General features: G+C 41.2%; 1 protein-coding gene across 1 annotated transcript; it reads right to left on the reverse strand.

The window, feature by feature from the left end:
- Positions 1-270: 270 nt before the first annotated feature.
- LOC310948076 (homeobox protein CHOX-CAD-like) lies at positions 271-3,635 on the reverse strand (the record flags this gene model as incomplete). The annotated part of the gene is made up of 3 exons (XM_083915083.1): positions 271-456; positions 1,834-1,982; positions 3,290-3,635. The coding sequence occupies 3 exons, from the start codon at positions 3,633-3,635 to the stop codon at positions 271-273; spliced, it is 681 nt and encodes a 226-aa protein (XP_083771209.1).
- Positions 3,636-10,880: the final 7,245 nt, after the last annotated feature.

Here is a 10,880-nt window from a genome sequence, read left to right on the forward strand (position 1 = left end):
ATCCTTTGTAATTAACATCAGTCTCTTGGTGCTGAAAATGATCTACATTAACACATGAATGTCCTGTGATGGGCAAATGGCCACTGTAGATGATCAGTTCCACAGACATGTAGTGTGCTTGTCATTGTGAAAGGCAGGAGGTGCAGCATGATAACATCATGTTTGTGTGAATCATCTTTATTTGTTCTGTGGGAAACTTATAAAAAAACAAAATAACACTATGTACATACATTATAGTCACGCTGTATCAGTCTTCCATATGAAATCCACTTAGTATTCCTCTGATATTGTATCAGACAAAATGTTGCTGCTGGGGCTGGTGGTGATGTGCGTGTCGGAGGGTCCACCCAGGGCAGGCGGGGTGGGTGTAGTTGTTGAGGCCTGCTGCGAGATCTGCAGCTTCTTCCGGTTTATCTTCCTCTCTTTGGCACGTCTGTTCTGAAACCAGATCTTCACCTGATATATCAAACATATTCATGTTTTTGTTAAAGGCACTGAACTGGATATTCAGAGCATTAATATAGTAGCAAACAGCTGTTTTCTGTGTAAAGATATAGTGGAGTAATGGCGTTCTGAGCAGAGATTTCTGATTTCAGATTTCAGTATCAGTATGCTCCTGCAACAAACTATGCTATGATGATGCATTTTCTGTTCTCCCTTTCCTTTAACTTATCTCTTGGGTCTTTGTCTGTTTTCATGTGTGTTTTGTTCAGTTGATGATGACTTGTGACAGTGATTTAGCTTTCTCTAGACCTGCCTCACCTACTTCTGTGTAAACTTAGTAATTTCCTGCACTTGTTGCACTTAACTGTGGGTTCCATAAACAGAATAAGTAGTCAGAAAAAAACAACAATAACAATGATAGCATCATGAGAGCGAGACTGACGGTTGCTCCATTAACACTACTTAGGCGAGATGTTTTGTTTGGCCACATAACATTGTGGTTTATAGAGTTTTGTGCTGTTTATTTTAAAGCTGGTTTCTCCAAATAGTTGTGTTGAAGAACTTTCTGCTAATGTGTGCTGTCTTAGTATTAACCATAGCCTATTCATGACAGCAAGAGTCCTGCAGATCGAACTCGATTCCATTCCTTAAAAAGGCACTTTTTCCTTTGCATTCATACTAAAAACAAGGGTCGCTGCACACACGTCCATTTCTTGACACACATGCACACTCCATTGCAGTTAGTGGCGATTTCTCGTCTTTGTATTTCTTTGAAGACGAATTACATTAATGTGGGTAACGGCATATTTCCTCACACAACCCAAGGCTATAGAAGAAGGCTGGAAAAATATGAGCTTGGGGTTATGACACGTACACGGTAAAATCTGGTCTGCGACTGCCGAGATGCTCAATAGCTGCCGCACCGATCATAGAGCATGGGGTGATTGATTCATTTCATTGGAGCGTCCGCATTGGCCTTGGGTCGTAATATATTGTATTCAATTTATACATTTTTAAACAATACTAGTCAAAAGTTTGGACACACTTTCTCATTCTCTTCCATGGGAAAGTGTATTCAAACTTCTGACTGGTGCTGTATATATCCGCCATCCATTTGAAATTTCTGTCAGACTGAGTGAAACCAAACAGCACCAGAGCCGAAACATCAATCTATTTCTTGCAATGTCTGCTGTTACCCTCCAACAGCGCAGCTCCATTGCATCACACCCCAAAGCTCAGACTATTTTGGTTTCCCAGCCTTCTTCTACAGCCATGACACAACCTCACTTCAAAACCAGCTTATGTTTTGTTGTCTGCTTCCTTGAAAACTAACTAAAAGTGCATACCCCACCGACTCGTCTGAGATGTGCAATTCTCTCACAGTCTCACCTGTCTCTCTGAGAGGCTCAGTGCCATCGCCAGCTCGGTCTTCCTCCTCATGGTGATGTAGCGATTGAACTGAAACTCGTTCTCCAGTTCCAGGCGTTGCTGGTCGGTGTACACCACCCTGTACTTGTCCTTAGTGCGAGTCTTCGTTCCTGAATCACACAAAATAACCCTTATTTAGTAAAACAACAAATAAAGTTGGGTTGATTGATTGACTCAGTGAATGTAAAACAATGGGTGTGTTAAACATGATTATAATGTCAGTGAGTCACATGCACTTGTGAGCCAGGGTCATGACTAATTTAAAGACGTCTGGCTCCGCGTTCAAGTTCAGGCGCCACTTAAAGTCTCATTAACTCTATTAATCATGCTAACTATAACTAACGCAAAGACTCGCCACTGCGTTGCATCAGTGGTCCTCCTTATCACTGTGATTCGTGTTTACATAGGTGTTTACACAGGCAGCTATTCATTGACATGTATGTTCACACACTCACACACAGTCTTAGGAAAGGGTGAGTCAGAGAGTTATTGATCTGAAATCTTGACCATGTGACAGCATCGATCGAGGCAGACCAACACACACACAGACACACACACACACGCACACATACACACGCACACTCACACACACGCACACACGCACACACACACACACACACACACACGCACACACGCGCACACACACACGCACACACACACACACGCACACACAGGCCTAAGGGTTCGCCTTAAGAAGAGATTCGGTTTGACTTCTGCAGACTTCCTGTAGTTGCCGTGTTATCTTGCCAGGCTGTCACCCGTTTGCACCCACCCAGTGGACAGAGAGGGTGGGGAATGACATTTCTGCAGACTTCACGGCCGCCACTGTTAGCTTTGCATTGACATCTCAAACCATGCTGGCGGAAGGGAGAGGCGAAAAGCTTGATGGATGTGTGTGTGTGCAGACAGTCTGACTTTTTTCTGTGTATATGTTGAAATTTTTCCTGTAAACGAATATGCGATTTATCATATCTGTCATCTGCACACAAACTTTATCTTCTTGTGACTGCACTGAACGCTCTATCTCATGAGAGTTGCTAGTTTGAGCTTCCTTAATTATATAGGGCATTTGTTATCTAGGTGACACATTTCCTGTTATACAATTGACCAGATTATTTGTAATTTATTTGAATTGTGATCAGCTCCAATAGACCAGCAAATGTGTCCAAACAATAATCAGTGATATATACAGTATTTAACTAAGCATTTATATATTGTATTTAAGAAAGATGTATGTTAATGATGCAGCTACAGGTTGATCTAGTTTTAATGAATTTATATACGGATAGGTAGTTTAAAATGACACAGCCTATAATAATTTCCCTAATTATATCTTACCATGGATTGTTTATCATAGACCACACACACCACACAGCCTATAATAAACCTACAAGGTGCCAGTGTATATGAGTCCCACCTGAGACGGCCGGTCTGATGGATTCATGTGGTCTCTTCCTGGAGCTGAAGGGATCCTGTCCGGAGATGAAGTTGTACGGGGTGAACGACCCCCCTCCAGCGGCGGTGGGCGTGCCGCTCAGCTCCGGGGACGAGAAGCTGACCTGCCCGGCGCTGGGGCTTGAACCCTGGAAGCTGTACGGGAACTCCTCCCGGGGAGCGTAGACGGAGTTCCAGGCGCTTGTCGACGGGTCACCGGCCCCCGGGACGTGATGGTAACTGGTGAAGTCATACGGTGGCGGAAAGTACTGACTGTTCAGTGACAGTGTCTGAGCCGGGTGTCTGGCCGACTGTGAGTTGGGGTACATACCGGTGTCCTGGTCCGACAGGTAGGGTTGACTCTCAGGTAGACCAAGGTGAATCAAACTACCTCGCGCATGTTAGGCCTTTCTTGTTTATTCCCAGAGGGCTGTCGCGCTCTGTTTTCACTCCAGTCTAAGGTCCAGCTACCTGTGCAGTAAGACTACACACACCTTTATAGATTTACTGCCGAGGAGTTCAAAAGTATCATCATGACGTCAAGGTTTTTTTTTTACCTGAGACCCACCTGCTTGCCTGCTCGTCTTGGCGACGTGAGGGCATTGACCCTGATTTACCCCGTCTGCCCCGGTGGATCATTTTTGATAAGGCCATCATGTAAGTAAGGTGTGCGTGCAGTTTAGCCTACAGGTGCTCGCGCCTGTGCACGCGTGCAAGTAGATGCGAAGGGCTCATGTGATATCCAGGTTGTAAATCAAGATACGAGTTGGCTCAGTGATGGAAGACGTTTATTAAAAGTAAAAAACACACTTGTATTCACAATAAGTAGCTAAAATTGCATAGGTATTATTAGCAAAACAAAAAGTTAAAGGATTCCTCAGGCAGGTCAGGGCAGTAGCAGGATTTTTATAAATAACGGGGTCGTTAGTTTATTGCCACACCTATGCAAAAAGTCAATGTGCACCTTTATTATTTAATTTACCTTTTGAAATTATGTTTTCTGTAAATTTCAACTCCCCAAATTGAGGTTTAAATGTTGTTTTTTTCACTGCCAGGTGAATTAATGAATATATTTATTGTATTAACACTGCAAAAATATCAAAACCTGCATTAAGCAACCCAACCCAACGTGAAATATTTGTGTAATAGTAGAGCATACATTTATTTTGATGTAATGTTACCCTCCAAATTCACAGAAATATTGCTGTCAGTGGTAGCCCTGCCTATCAGTGATATATACTGTATTTAACTAAGTATTTATATATTGTATTAATAAACATGTATGTTAATGATGCAGCTACAGTTTTAATGAATGTATATACAGATGGGTAGTTTAAAGTGACACTTTTGGAAAATAATGCTATATTTCAATGTAAAAAGTCAACCTGTAAAGTAGTAACTGTAGCTGTCAGATAAATGTGGGCCTATGGTTTAAAAAGCACAACATTTGCCTGTGAAATGTAGAAGTATCAAGGAAAGAGGCATACTATGGAAATACTCAAGTAAAGTTAGTTCCTCGTAACTCTTAGTCACACTTCTTGATTAAAGATCTAAGTATTCTTTAGGTGTGACAGTGAAATTAAGTAAAGAAGAAGTGAACAGACACCAATGAGCTTACGATTGTGTTACTTACTACGATTTCCTGTTAAAAAAAACCCAACCTCATACCTTCTGTACTGTCACAAATATCTGATATCGGAAATTGTCCATTCAAATCAAGTTCAAAGTAAATGTAAAGTTGTGTGGGTTATTGTCCACCAGGTCTTCGTTGGAAACAGCCACATGAGGGCAGCACAGAACTAACTGGACGCTGACAGGTCATCTTCCAGGTCTGGAGACCTGCAGATATACAGACTTGCCGCTTCCAAACATGTGATCAATATGGGCATATTTTCCACATTTAGAAGATGTACTCAAGATGTCACGCTGTGAGCTATAGCCTTTATTCTACAGAGCTTGTTGTCTGTGGGTCCTTCTGCATCTGAGTCCACCCAGCATTCATAAAAGATTCATGTTAGTATCTCGGTCAGAACAGTCATTATCAGCTATAACAGCTACCCGCTGTTAGCATGACGCAGGCTCATGTTAATGGAGAGAAAAGTGCTACAAGCCTCAACATTAAGGAGAGTGCAACATCAAACACATATCACAGAAAGCTTGAAATGCATCATCCTATAGCCAACAACTTGGATAAAAATATAGAAATGTGGTTTTGTGGCTCTTATAGTGGACATTAGAGCGGGGATACACAACTTTCTCTCCCCAGGGGCCACTGCTGCAAAATAACAGAAAGTCAGGGGCAAGTTTACTTAACCCAGTCCGCTGTCGGGTGCTCTGGGCATCTCTCCTGGACAAGCTCCCTTTTCATGCTTTCTTTTTAATGCACTATAGCACTATATTTACCCATTGTGAGTCGATTCATTGTTATTGTGTATTAGACCAGTGGTTCTCAAACTTTGTACATGACGTACCACCACAGAAAATATCAGGCTCTCTCAAGTACCACCACCACCAAGTACAGTGGCGCAGACCGACACCATTCAGCTACGGCTGACAGTGAAACAAATATATTACAGGGAATGCTAAACTTATTTTAAATTACATTTCACCGATCTTAAAAGTTTAAGTATTTTCTTAATTTAGTAATGAATGTTTCCCTTTTTATTTTGGAGATTCCTTTGCCTACCACCAGAGAGAGCTTGAGAACCACCAGTGGTACAAGAACCACAGTTTGAGAAACAGTGAATTAGACAACAGTGGCGGACCACTCTGCCCCCTATCACGGGCCAGATATGGGCCACGTACCGCTACATTTGAGCATGCATTGATGCCTAAAATTAGCACTAAAAATGTATTCAAACATTCAGACCTTCATTAAGACATGCATATAAGTTTAAGTTTAAAGCACTTGTCTGCTGCTGTGTGTCAAAAATGAAAACATGAATGGGAGGGTTACTGTAGAGAGGGATACATGTATATAGTTTCAGTTTAACCAGTGCAGCGTAAACTGTGTTCCTATCGGTCGCCGTCAGTGTTGAGCATGTTACTTTAAAAAAAGTAACTAGTTACAGTTACCAGTTACTTCTTCCAAAAAGTAACCGAATAACTTACTGAGTTACAAATTATAAAAGTGTCTAGTTACCATGGAAAGGAACTATTGCGTTAATTTCAAGTACAGTTTTAAATTCTCAAATGTGTCAAAGAATTTGGACCCACCTCCACCCCTCTTTAATGGAACTTAAGATACATGTGCATGTGCATATTATCATGAAATGGGCACTTGATACAATAAATTGTAAACAGTGTAAACAAATATAAACTATTTTAATGTTGCTGTGGGACAAAGTGATACTAGTCTCCAATCAAATTACATGTATCATTGTAGATATTATAATTACTGTGTTTATATAGGGCATCATATATTGAGCGAAGTCACACTGGAATTGCATTTCACATATTCATTCGTTCCTTTAATTTTATGTAAGGAAAAGTAATGGCTTTATTTCTAGTTCAAGAAGGCTACTCTGGGATAACCTGGGCGCGTTATTCCTGTTGTTGCTCATTAACTCACTTTTGTTGTTGTGTATGCAACCCACTGTATTATATAGTTTAACACCCACCCAACTCTTCCTCTGACTGGCTAACCATGAAATGTTTCTCTACCTCAGTCAATCATCACCATTTATGCGGTTGTGTCATCACCCCTCACCAAGGAAGAACAGTCTTTGCCACTCGGCTTAAAAATCTAGTTGGTCTGATGAAAACAGGTTCAGTGATATAATAATTATATTAACGTTCCACTTTTTTTGGCAGTAACGGAAATGGCATTATAACGATGTGAAGAGTAATCAATTAGTTTACTCGTTACTGAGAAAAGGAATGCCATTAGTAACACCGTTACTTTTTAACAATGTTATTCCCATCACTGGTGTCCATGTCGCCGTCCTGACGTTCAAGTTCATCGAGGTGGAACTAATAAGAGACTTGTTGCCTCTTTTGGCAAAATTCTAAAAGCTCACATGTGTTATAAAGATCCGCTAGGTCTTCCTCAAGATCTACAAAAAGCCTTCAAACAGTACAAATCAACTACTACACACTCACAGCATGTCTGTAAGATTGTACTTCACCATGACAGCCAAACACTGAAAAGTGGAGAATGATATGTTATTTAAATGATGTACAGCGGCATAAAGTGACTTAACAAGAAGTGGTCATTACAAGTTAAGTAGTTTACACAGCATGACAAGTCACCGCCGCAGTTTCAGTTGTTTTATTTGATCATAGAGCGGGAGGTGCTCTGTAAACCCACTGTGCGTCTGTGTTTAGAAGTGCCTCATTAATAAACAGCATACGGACTTTGTTTTAAGTAATGACTATGGTGACATCATGCACAGCTGCATTAAGTTACTGTTCTTGTAACTTTTTTATTGAATCTTCAATAGAGAAGTAATTACAGTTGAAACACATTCTGTTTAGTCTGAACGCAGCCCTATAACACTCTCCAAACTACAACGCAAAACAGATAATAGAGTGAGTAGAAGTAGCACCAAGCTTTAACTTGTGCTTCTGTCCACTGCCCCTGCTTTGTTTTCTTCTCTGTTTTGAAATATTGTACTTTTTCTGCATTTTATTAGACAGTGTGCAGTAGAGAGCAGACAGGAAATGAAAGTCAGAGAGTGGGATGACATGGTCTCAGGACGTCAGTGTCTCACACACAGAGGTCATCAGGACACCTTTAGTTTAGCTAATTTTTCCTGTTGGGATTTTAATCTCTTTTATGATCTTCTGTATGGAATTCTGTAAAGTGAGTCAGTAACTGGCAATTGTTGTTAAATCTGCCGATTATTTTCTGAATTATTTGATAATTCTACTATAATTTGGATAACTTTGTCTAAAAAGACAGCGAGAAAAGGCCCATCATAAAAGTCTAAAATCATGTCCTAAAATTTCTTGCTGTGTCCCAAAAACAGTCACAACCCCCGAAGTTAGTCACTTCACTATCGCAGAAGCAAAGCATCACACTGGCGAATAATATGGGAATTATATTTTTGCTTGTAAAATTATGATTAATCAATTATCAAAATAGTTGCCAATTAATTTTCTTTCGATTGTCTAGTCATCAGCCAATTAAAGTAATTGTTTCAGCTCTAAATTGAGTTTCCCCTATCTTGTCTTGCTGCTTGAACTGTGTTGTTTGACATTTGTTTGGTATCTTAAAATATGATGGTGATGATTGTTGATGTTGTGTATTAGAAATGAAAAGCATTTGTGTTTTCTGAGTTTTAGGTTTGGGCCTGAACAACATATGAATCAAGCCTTTAGGAACCTCTGACTATTATATCCTTTATCGGTACAATCTATTATGGATTTGACTCCAGATCAGTCATTCTATGGCTTCATTCATCTTCATCTATCAGATGTGTGTTGGGTTCAGCTCCAGGTCTGAGCCTCAGCCCCAGTGTTTCCTGCTTCTAGCTCTCTTCCCCACTCCCGGCGGACTCCAGGAGCCGCTGTCTGTCAGACACAGAGAGGTAACTTTTAAGTTTATCCAGCAAAACACAAATATAGATCCACCACACAGGATGGTTGTTTTACATTCTGCATCCAGCCGTATTCCCTCTTCCTCGCATCGATTCACTGCCTTTTCATGTCCACCAGGAACCTGTCTTCTGTCCCGTTTGCCCTGCAGATATTTAAGCATCGCTCTTTAACTCTTCCCTAGCCAGATCATCATCTTTGCTTTCAAGCCTCTGTTACCTTTTACCCTGAACCCTGAAACCATAACTTGAATCTGTACCTGCCTGCCTACATTTCCCCTCCTGGCCCCTTCCTTCTACCCTATGGACTCCATACAGTCTTTTTGTTTGTTCAGCTTTTTAATAAATACCCAAACTGTTCCTGTCCGCTTGCATTGTCCCCATTTGGGTCCTTCTCCTGTTCCTGCGCTGAAATCTGCTTGACAGGTTGCACTAGTTGCACTCCAGCTATGGAAACAACCCAGAGCAGCAGTGAGAGGGAAACCACTCTTTAGTTGTACTGAATAGGCTGGGTATTGTTGCAGCAGAATGATTCGGAGTCCAGTTTATCAAGTGGTTTGCCATTTTATCAAGTGGTATGAATAAACAAGGACAGTTGCTAAAAATATAAAGCCATAGACACCCTCTTGTGTTCTCTTTCTCCACTACTCCATTGTAACAACATGCTAAAATTATATGATAACATTTAAATATGCGTTGGCAATATGAATAGTATTACATCATGCCAGTAAAGCCTTTTGAATTTGAATTTGATAACAATATGTCGTAATTATTTAGACATCTGCACCCGGTGTGTCTTGCAGGATAACAGGGTCATATCTCCTGCTCATAAAAAAGGTTGTGTGCGTTGCATAATGTTAATGTTGTGCATTATTGCTTCATTGGGATCTATTATCTCTTGTAAACATTGTAATTTACATTGCAAGTGAAAAAGTAGATTCCTAGGTCGGGCAGATTTATTGCAAGAAGGTGTTAATTACACAGTTAGAAATAGATTGATGTTAAGGTGGGACAGTCCTGTGGTGTTGCTCCCCTCCTATCTAATAACTAGGGCTCGGTCGGCTCTCTAATTACTGCTAGCAGGGCTTTTAGATTTACCGTCACAATTAGAGGAGAACATGGTCACTGTTCAATTTACCCCCCCCCCCCCCCCTTCCACCCGTCCGTCCACCCCCCTTCCCCTTGTTGGAAAGAAAAGGAATTGGTCAGCTGCAGGGTTGCGTTATGAATTTCAAGCCATCCACTCATATCCTGGGAAAGGAAGAAATTAGGGAGAGAGCCAGTGTAGAAAACCGAGGTATTTGTATGGTGTCTGCATGTGTTTGAAAGAGAGAGGCTGAAAGAGCAGAGAGAAAGAGAAGGGGGGTGAGGACAGAGGGAGGTGTTGAGCTGTTTTATGTGGGATTTATGGAAACACAGAGCGGAAATGAAAAAAAGACAGATAATAACATGTAACATGAAAGTAAAAAGGGTTCACTCAAAACTAAAACGATGTGTTTAACGTCTTTTACATCTGATTCTTGCAGTGAAGTTATTTTCCAGAGAGGCTTCTATATTTGTTTCCAAAGCAGGCCACCATCAGCTCTGCCAAAACCTTTTTTTTTTCCTGCTTGGACCTCTCACTCACTCACTCTCTCACTCTCTCACTCTCTCTCTTTCTTTTTATTGTGTTTGTTGTTTTATGGAAGGGTTAGATGCGGTCCAGATTGTTGTTGCCAATAGAGACTCTCAGGTCACCTCCAGTTGCTCGCCACTCCATTCATAAACAAATCACTTCAGCCTGGGACCTCTGAGCTGCTACCAAAGAACAACAAGCAGAACTCAACCTGTAGTTTGAAGTTTTATCCCCCTGCCTTTTCTCTTTCTCCCTTCACTCCTTCTTTTTTTTAAACTTCCCTCTTTTGCTTTTGCTCGACTCCCACTCACAATTCTCTCCCTCACTCCTCCCTCTCTTCCAACTCACTCTTACTCTAGCTTCACCAGGGCCAGTCCGCTGGCCTCACTTCTCTGTGTGACTCTGTCAGGGAAGCGGTGTGT

Source organism: Echiichthys vipera (assembly GCF_963691815.1).
Source record: "Echiichthys vipera genome assembly, chromosome: 6".
NCBI lineage: Eukaryota > Metazoa > Chordata > Actinopteri > Perciformes > Trachinidae > Echiichthys > Echiichthys vipera.